Raw genomic sequence first — 10,412 nt, 5'->3', positions numbered from 1 at the left:
TTCTTAACACAAAAATTCCAAAAATATATTTTCAGTGTACATTATCAGTAATACTAGTCTTAAAATACCAAAAGCAGGAAAGTTAATTAACATAAATTAGCGATGGCGCAACACCATCTGAAAGAATCCACCACAAAATTAAGTCGAATGTACAAATACAGCTTGATATTCATGAAGAATGAGCAGTTATGGAACTTCTATTTAACAATTAGACCCGCAGCCCGCAAGGGCTACGGGTCAATAGCCAATGAGGTGAAGCCGAATGGGCTATTGACCCGTGGCCCTTGAGGGCGAAGGGTCTAATTGTTTTAGTATCACCCAACTTAGTCGGACAGAAAAGGCAATAACAAAGTTAGCAAATGCAAGTTGAAGAAATATTTATTTGGGAACAAAACGGAGGAAAGCGTCACGCTTTTCGCTACTCGAGGACTATTACTAATAGTCCTCTGGTAGCATAGCCAATCAAAATACAGGATTTGCATTAGTCCACTAGTTGGGTGATACTAAATAATGATATTAATTACTACCATTCATAAATTATGCCTTGTCATTGCAATAGCCCCATAATAACGGGCACTTATAATTATGTTCAATGAACTTATTAGATTTCCAAGGAGGCTTGGTTGCTATGTCAAATTTCATCTTAAGAGAAAAAAATGCATGTACAATAACATTTTTGAGCACTAATGGAACACTTAAGATTTCTCTTGAAAGTGACTGATTCTGCTACAAAGCTCAAGCTGCTTCTCCTTCATGTGTTGCTATACAATCCTATAATTAAGGAAAAATACAACATGTGTAAGAGGTCACTGTTGAACGACATTGTTATCATCACTGATATCTTCACAACCACCACAAAAAGAAAAAGTGCAATAAATTTTACAGTCATCGTTCAAGTATCCCCTAAAAACTCTTTACATTAAAAAAATAATGAGTCTGGTAGACACTGTTCAATACCAGGTTGAATTTCAAATAAGTCACTCTTTCAATGCGTGCTTATCATGGTTGTGTTCCTCAGTCATCAGAAAAAACAACTGACTAAAATAAAATAAAATAAAATAAAATAAAATAAAATGAATACCTCGTTTGATGCCCATTGAGTTTGTCCCTTTTTAACGCTCTCTGATTTACCACTAGTCCCTTCTTCGCAAGAAAATCCACGAGCTACAGCCACAGCATTACATTCAGTATCTAATCTCTCTCCATTTTCTACAAATTCATTCCATTTTGTTGTACCAACAGTGGCTTCCATGTCAGCGTCATCTGTAAATGCATGACGACCATCTTGCAATTGTTCTACACTACTACTGAAATCTCCACTTTCTTTTGAATCGTCTAAGGGATCACTGCTTATTTTGCCAATTTCATCTTTACAATCAAACTCTTCCCCATGGAGACAGACATTACTCCCCATGTCGTATTCTACCTCAGCAGTATTATAAGATGATACAGCCTGATGGTCCTCTTCACATATTAAATCCAAGGCTTCTTCCTCGACACCAGCAAAATATCTTACATCCCTGTCTGAATCATGCTGAAGCCTCTGTATAGCTGAATTAATTGCTGCTCTTCCTTCACCATCTATGTCTTTAAAGTAATCTATAGACAAGCAAGACACCGCTAATCACACATAACATAACTTTATACAAATATGCGCTGGCTTATATACTTTGCTATCGAATTGTTGGTAAGTTTTGTGTGAACAGCTGTATTTAACAAGTACCGGTATAAACTTTGCAGCTGAGTAGCCAAGCCATTATAACCCGCAATGACATTTCCACAGCAACTCAATGTAGATTTAAATAACTATTTTAGAGACGCAGATTATCTGGTATAAGGGTGCGTTTGATTGGGAAATCCGGATTTAGATCTTATATCTGGATCTTCGGATTTACAATCGGACACAAAATGTGTTGTTGGCTATTTCACTAATTGGAAATCCATGTCAGGAAGAATTTCAATTAGCCAAAATCCGCGAGAAAATCCGTTTTCAGATTTTGTCTGATTGGAAATCGAAGATCCAGATTTTAAGATCTAAATCTGGATTTCCCAATCGAACGCACCTTAAGTAAATAAGGATCCGGGAAATTTGAGATACAACTCAATCACTGCAAATTAGAACAAGCCGAGAGCGTTAAGATGTTGGGCCTCGAGTTAGATGAACAACTTAGTTGTGATGCTTATATTGACTGCTGATGTAGGACGTTATCAACGCGTATTGGCATATTTAACAGAATTAGGGCTTATTAGCCAAGAACGGAGCGTATATTGTATTATAATTCTTTAATTAAACCATTGGAAATCGAAGATCCAGATTTTAAGATCTAAATCTGGATTTCCCAATCGAACGCACCTTAAGTAAATAAAATAACTGTAGAGAAATGTGTAGAATGAATGATTATTGAAGTTCTCAAAAACTTATCTCAGCTTGGCAAAGGCCCCTATCACCATCACTGATGCACATATAATATGATAAGATGTTGATATAACATCCAGTAGAAAAAGGAACAAGACTGGATTCTCAAAATGCGATGTTGAATGTTTATACAGAATTGCTAGACTCATACCGCGCACCGGATAAGGACGATAAGCCGGAGGTCCCGTCTCACAACCCTTCAATGTTAATAATCCTGTGGGACGTAAAAGAACCCACACACTTGTCGCTAAGAGTAGGGCACGTAGTTCCCGGTGTTGTGGTCTGTCTTCTGTTGGTTATCATGGTTGGGAGGGTAAAAAAGGGGCCACAGTAATTGGCGCAAGCTGTTGTGGCGCTCTGCCAGCTTGGCAAAGTTAATAAAATAAAATAAAAAATTAAAAAAATACATCGAAAGGTTTCAGTGATGCTGGCTTCTAGCAGTACACTACCACCTAGCTGGTCTTTCAACGCTGTTTTTGAATCTAACCCCAACATGACAAAAAAATTAAACTGAAATATGTCCTCTTGTGGAAAACCCCCTCTAATGCTATGTAATTGAAATCATACCTGACAGCAAAATGCCTTGGGCCAAAGTCCTTGCCAGACTGAGTCGCACATTTGGAACAGGATCAGCAAGAAGAAATAACAAGCTTGGTAAGAACTCTTGGCTGAACTGTTCCCCTGTCTCAGCATTTTGTTCCAAAAGATTCTCACAAAGCTGTGCATATCTAGGAAATCAAGGAAGAAACTGTGAGGCCAGTGGGGTGTGTACGTTAACTGCCAATTAAGTGAGCAAAAAACTTGAAATAACAAATGAAAACAAAGAATTGACTTTCAACTGAGTTTTATGGTTATGGTTCTGGTTCTGGTTCTGGTTTATGATTTATATACTGCACATAATAACAAAGTCTCATGGCGATTTACTACAAGCAATTTTCGAAATATCAAATATTCAGCTTGATAGTGAGGCATTGAGGACAAAAACAAAAGAAACACGTTGGAATGAATGCGAAATATATTTGCATATCATACACTTCCCTTTTTAACGATGAAATGATATATGAAATGGATCATATATGAACTGCGGATATGAAATTAAGTGAAGCTATGATTCTCGCAGTTATGAACTCAATTTTTGCAAATGCGTAAAGAAGCCTGAAAAATTCAGGACTTCAACGGGGTTTGAACCCGTGACCTCGCGATACCGGTGCGACGCTCTAACCAACTGAGCTATGAAGCCACTGACTTTCCTTTTTCTTAAAATATCGAAAAAGGCCTATTCTTTCTCTGGGGTGAGATCGGACGTCAGCATATAAAGGCGCCTCCGGGAGCCCGTATCAGTCCATATTTGATCTCATCCACCCACCCAACCCAGGAATGAGAAAGGAGGACAGACCACAACACCGGGGGTCTCCCCTCTACTCTTCACGAACAGAGTGAGGGTACGTTATTGACCACATTGTTGATGAACAGGAAAGGTTGCGAGACAGCGCCTATGGTTTAAAATCCTAATCAGAGAGGACTTGAAAGTCTAACTATCTGAGGGTGTAATTAGAAAGGCAGCACTTTCTCCCCAGTTACCTCAAGACCCTGATTGTTGCTCTGGCTGGAAACGAATTCACGACCTCCTGCATGGCAGCTCAGTGCTCAACCAACTAAGCCACCGGTGCACAGTTTTATTAACAGGTGCGCGAGTTTTATGAACAGTTGGTAAATTATCAAGATTGCTACTCAATGATTACTAGTTACATACTCACGCTTGGCGTCTGGTCCACTGTGGGCTATGAGCAAATTTATTGATGATGTCACATACATACTTATGTACAGGACCATCTTCGGGGCAAGTGTGCAGTCTTTGAAGTAAAACACCAATCTAAAGAGATTCGAGAAATAAAATCTGGTATCTGGTTTGTGAAGAAGGAGGTAGTTTACCACTTACAAAAGGAAGCCATTTGTTGAGCATAAGCCCCTCGATGGAAAATTCTTCTAACACTGGTGTACAATGATATGATGTGTTTATTATATCACTATTGCAACTTGGAAACTGAATTACAGTACAGTAATATGTCACAGAAAATACCTGCTAGACACAACAATAATATTAATAATAATAATAGTTATAGTACATAATAATAGCTAAATAATCATAAATTATCATAATTTACTCAACTTCACGGTTATAAACTATGCAAAACGTTTTCTTCAGGATATGAGCTTTTGAGACCAAGTAGGTTCAAAGATCTTTGTTCATGGAAAAGGTCCTTCATGGGGTCTGCCAGTTTCCTTCGCTTTCTTAATCAATGCACTGAAAGGGGCTGAAAGCCAGTTACAGCAAGTGCTTCTGCATAATTACGTTGGAGTAAGAAAACATGGAGAGCTTTGTTCTGTAATGACTCTATATTACATCAGATAAATAGTCAAGTTGAACCTTAACTTGAGAAGCACTCAGTTATGCTGCTCATTAACTTGAGGTTGTTAAAATAACATTAGCAACACATAGGAGATAGCTGCCTTGTTAAGCATTGCAGCATGACTTCGTCTATGGTTGTCTCCCTGTATGGCCACTCCTTTTCTATTGCACTCCTTTTGCCAATTCATGAAAATTTACTGCCTGAGAGATTGTGGAAAAGCAAATAGCTCCTTCTCAGATTTTCCAAAAAAAAAAAAAAGTACTTCTTGGATGGGTCCAAACTAGATTCACATTTCACATTCAATTCATTTCTTTTTTGATACAGTGGTAGCTGTGGTGATGATGATAGTAAAAATAATAATGACACTAAACCTATATGGAAGCTTGACGGAGCAAGTATTAATTGGCTACCTTGGCCAGCCACCTTACATTGCAAAGGCCTTTAAACAGGCAAGAGAAAAACTCTGGTCCTACTTCCACGCCACTAGTTTTGCAAATGAACTTGCCTTAATTGGCTCGTTGTGCAATTTTTTATAAGAATATACTCAAAGGGAGTTAATTACAGTGAGCGGCAAAAGGAATATCTCAAGTCAAAAAAATGAGCGTACCCTAGGTTGCCTGTGGTACGTGTTACACAAAAACAGAAGGCACTGAGTTGGGTGGTATTGAACTGCAGCGTTTCAGTTATTTTTTTCAAGTGGGGGGTCATTAAGACCACTTGAGGGGTCACCCAGACGACGTGCCAGCAGAGACCCTTTGGCTCACTCATTTAATGATTTTGTAATCTCCTGTCCCATTTTGAGGTCTTTTAGTTTTTTTAAGCTTTGGTAATAAATTCAGTTTAAAGATAACAAACCACGCTCTTGAGTAAAATGCACTCGTTTCTTCTTTAAATAGTCTGCAAAAAAAACTAGCTGCAAATTGCTCTGACGGACGTTTTCCTGCATGTCATGCATGTCTTGCAGTTGCACTAAGCAAACGCTTATTGCACACACTAAGGAAGGACTGAAGATGTTGTTTCCGCTTCATAATTCCTCTTCTTCTCAGTCTAATCTGATGCCAGGTCAAAAACGTTTGGCTTTACGTTTGCACCAAAAAGTACCGTAAAAGCCGGGAGTTAACAGTAAAAGACAAGCCAAAAGACAGATGAAGAAAAATATAACATAGCTTTTATATCTAACCTTGAATCGAATTCTCATCGAAAGATTAATGACAATCGATCGCAAAAACACGAAAATCTCTGCAGTCTCAGACTTCCATGAATCAAGGAGAAGGTCACATTTTTCTGAAGTTGTCGGAAAGTGCGAGGTTAGTAGTGCCCGAATTATAAGGTAGCCGAGTGGTCCCTGGCTAACAGAGTCCAACTCAATAATGAGAAATGCAAAGAGCTCCGAATCTCTTTTGCTAGAAATAAGGCAATATTTGAGCCAACTAGGGTACATGGCAAAGAGCTAGAGCTTGTTGATAGTGCAAAGTTACTAGGAATAACAATCACAAGTGATCTATCATGGAACACCCATGTAAATCATGTTATCAAAAAGACAGCCAAAAGGCTATACTTTTAAGTTCAGCTAAAAAGGGCCAAGGTTCCCTGCGATGACTTAGGGTTATTTTACATCACGTGTAAGATCAGTTCTAGATTATGCGATCCATGTGTATTATTAGTCACTCCCAAAGTATTTAGTTAATGAATTAGAGAGAGTCCAGAAGAGGGCTTTAAAAATCATGTTCCCTAGCCTCAGTTACGATGAAGCTCTTACTCACACGGAGATAGCGCCGCTTAGCGTCCACCACAGTAATATTTGTGCTACGCTTTTCAATGAGATCCTAAGTGATTCAGATCATAGGCTATGGGCATTATTGCCGCCTTCACATCAGGCCTGCAAATATTCGCTTCGACGAACACGCAAATTCGACATTCCTAAAATAAACACGAAACGCGCAAGAAATAGTTTTATTATTAAGTCAAGTTTTAATATAAATACGGTATAAATTAATTTTAGATCTTGTAAATAGCTTTTCGAAAGTAATAGTACTTTATTATGTAGCATTATTATATATTTAGGAATTTTGTTATTATTTACATTTTAACGGTACGCAATTCAGCCCTTGGCTGCCATGTATTGTCTATCTCATGATGTTCTGTCAAAAGGAAGAAATCGATCACGTGCTAGGCAACCATAAAGGTGCACGTGATCACTTTGTGTACAGGAAAGAATGTTAATCGTCGTCTTTAGAGTGAAACAACGTATTTTTTAGCCAAGAAACTTCCGTCTTTGGGTTTTTAATTTTGTTGTAATATTTAACTGAATATTTACATTTCATCTGTCGGGTCTGGAAGCCTTCTTTATCGGGTTCCTCACAAACGTATCAATTTTGACTTCAGCGTGAACTATTACACAATCATGACGTTGAGCGGCCAATTAAAACAGAGTTTGCAATTGAAAATCTAAACATCTATGAGATACAAAAACAGACTCGTGAATTATCGCATATCACAATGCTGACAAGCACATAAGCAAACGAAATGGTTAAAGACGGTGCCTACTATTGCGCATATGTTATGCGCATCTCGAGATACTCGGATTTGCTATGGCGCGGTTCAAAATTATGCAGAGAAAGCAGAACTTACCAAGTGATCTCGGTACCCAAAAAGAAAATTGGGGGTAACCACGCATTTTTCAGAGACACCATACATTGCTTTGTATTTTAAAGCTCTTTACAAATATTGTTGATAATTATCTTTGAAAAATGTGTGGTTACCCCCAATTTTCTTTTTGGATTTCAATAACACTTGTTAAGATCTGCTTTTCCCGTATATTCAGTAAACCGCGCAAACATACCTTTGAATTAGTAGGCACCGTCCTTAATTACTATCTGAATGTTTTTAAGTTGGATTAAAACGATATATTGTTGAAAAATCCTTGTGTCAAAGGAGCTATGTCACGCATTTCATGTAATTTCATGACACTCAAAATTCGCAAAACGCATGGGTAATGTAAACAATCTTCCAGTTTATTGCTCCTTCAAGTCGAAGCAATAAACTGGATTGACCAGGAAATTAAAGAAATATTGTTTGCTTCCCAAATAATTTCACGTTGAAATCTTGGCTACCTATTAATCATTTGTCAGAAAGAAAAAAATTCCTGTCTCCTCGCGAATCACATTTCAACCCCTGTATGCTCGAATATTACACAACATGATGAATTCACCGAGGAAAATGTCACAAAAACCTTTTCCAGCGAAAAATTTGTTTAAAAGAAACAAGATATTTGCTATTAGAGGCACAAACCCTTCTATTTCATTGCGTGCGTGAAGACAAGAAACTCAATCGTGTCAAGTTACCATACGCAACAAAATAAAGAACTTTTTCCATGATAATGAAGCACAAAATAGACAACAAGCTTTCTTTCAAATAATTCTTGGCTGTCACATTTCCAATTATTTGTTTACCTGAAGACTGTGCAGAGTTGAGCACAAAATAAAATATAACAAGAATTAGTGAAATTTCCAGTTGTTACCAGAAGACTGTGCAGAGTTGAGCAAAAAATGCAAATAACTACAAATAGCCAGACAACAGAGATCAAAGATCCACTTAAGGTGCTCGATTTTGTTTAAAGCCATAAGTTACCAGAGAATTTTCCATTTGTTTTCAGTGTTGTACATAACACCACAATTGGTAAAATATTGGAAATACAGTTCACTTTGATTACGACTTGACAGGCGAAAGATTGTTGTCGAAGTCCATTCCTCAGCGCATTTAAGATTCCAGACATTTACTTTGCACCGCCTGTCTTGTTTATCCAATTGACGTTCCATTTTTGAGCTCCATAAAGGTATATTTTGTTTAAAGACCCACCAAAACGCCATTTGACTTCGACGCCATCGCAGGTTAATAGACCAATTTCGATATATTAAAATTCAGTCTCAAACAAAAGACATCATCTCGAGGCTCTGGGGAATAAATATAAGGATTTGTATGACTTTATTCCCCAGAGCCTCGAGATGATGTCTTTTGTTTAGGACTGAATTTTAATATATCGAAATTGGTCTATTAAATATTCTACTGTGTCCACCACAGAAATCTACGCATTTCTACTTCCCTCTGAAACCTACCAAAATACGCGCAGAGGACCCTGCACAAAGACACCACTTAGCAGGGGAGTGACAGGAAATACTTTCCCAACACAAAAATTAGAAGAACAAAAAGAAAACGACTAAATTTAACCCGTGTTCTGACTGGATTGCCATATGGCAACCCAGTAATGACAACCTACATACACGTAGCTGGCAGAGTTCATTAATAAAATTATGTATTATGTTACTTTCCACTGTCGGAATACTAACCAATTTAAATGCTATTGTCCTAACATCAGCTACTCTGTCTGTAGCAAGGGAAATGGCGATAGGACAAATGAATTGCAGTACTTGTTTGGGTGCATACAGCTCACAAAGCAACATTAATTGCCTAAAAATGAAACAGTATTAATATAAGTTAAATTACTAGTAGTAGCAATCGCTAAGTGCCAATGAGACAGTCAATATAATACATAGTTTGAAGATTTGTATCAGAGTGCTATTCATGGAATAAAACTAAACAGTGGTTGTATTTTTTTGATTTCAAAGTACTGCATCTAACAATATAAATGTAAGAAAAACTCTTGCATAATTTGTATCTCAAACAACAATGTAAATGTCGATATGTTTTGCAATCATATTGAAAGCACTGCTGTAATTTTTGAACGGCCGTAATTTTAACAAGAACATACAATAATTAAGTTAGATAAAATCAATGCCATGTATAAAATCGCCAAAGACGTTTCAGTGTGAAACATGTCATGGGGAATCAAACTCTCTTGAACAACACATGAAGGTTGTTTCACTTGGAGAATTTTTATTTTGTCAGGTACAGCCATGAATTATATGTCAAATTGATCGTTTAATTGCGTAGTTTACAGACAATAATATTTCCTATGAAAATTAAATTAAATTGTTCACAACAACAAACTGTTCTACTCGACAATGGCACAGAGCCCGAAATTGACAACCGGGGCCGATAAGAACACAGTGTACGCTAGTTCACTCAATATACACCTTATTCCAAAATGGCCGCCATTTAGATATTCTTTTCTTTTTATTGAAATTAGACCTTGATGCCTCGTTCAAGGCCAAATATTCTTTTGAATTTTCAGCTCAAGAACGAGGCATCAAGGGCTTATTTGAATAAAAACAAAAGAATATTTAAATTGACGGCCATTTTGGAATAAGGTATATAGCTGGTTCGGAAATAAATAATAGAGTAGCAAATGTTCACAACACAATGGTCAGAGAAATGGAAAAAATGTGTTTTCACTCACAATCATAAATATTCACGTGAACGATGTCGCGTCAGGTCAGTTTGTCTAATGAAATCACACATCAAAAAATGTGCTTTCATTGGTTCTTGAAGTCACATGATAAGCAGCCTTTGTTCCCTTACCTTATCTTATATTATAGTTTCTCTGGGACGCCCAAATGTTTTTCTCCATACACAACACTCTGGTGCTTCGGCTCTATTAAGACAGGCAGGTGCAAAAGTGGGAGTAG

At 37.4% G+C, this 10,412-nt stretch overlaps 1 protein-coding gene across 1 annotated transcript in view; it reads right to left on the bottom strand.

Annotated features, from left to right (window-relative positions):
* The window catches only part of LOC137970340 (serine/threonine-protein phosphatase 4 regulatory subunit 1-like), a 62,986-nt gene continuing 52,574 nt past the window's right edge, over window positions 1-10,412 (bottom strand). Inside the window, exons 18-22 of the mRNA XM_068816893.1 lie at window positions 9,174-9,294; window positions 4,174-4,289; window positions 2,984-3,144; window positions 1,082-1,599; window positions 1-771 (exon numbers count right to left, since the gene is read on the bottom strand). Coding sequence (XP_068672994.1) covers window positions 736-771; window positions 1,082-1,599; window positions 2,984-3,144; window positions 4,174-4,289; window positions 9,174-9,294 — 952 coding nt within the window. The 3' untranslated portion in view covers window positions 1-735. The remainder of the gene's footprint in view (window positions 772-1,081; window positions 1,600-2,983; window positions 3,145-4,173; window positions 4,290-9,173; window positions 9,295-10,412) is intronic.

The sequence above is a fragment of the Montipora foliosa genome, chromosome 1, assembly GCF_036669935.1.
Source record: "Montipora foliosa isolate CH-2021 chromosome 1, ASM3666993v2, whole genome shotgun sequence".
NCBI classification, from domain to species: domain Eukaryota; kingdom Metazoa; phylum Cnidaria; class Anthozoa; order Scleractinia; family Acroporidae; genus Montipora; species Montipora foliosa.
The sequence above is the reverse complement of the archived record's forward strand: the minus strand, read 5'-3'. Positions and strand labels throughout refer to the sequence as shown.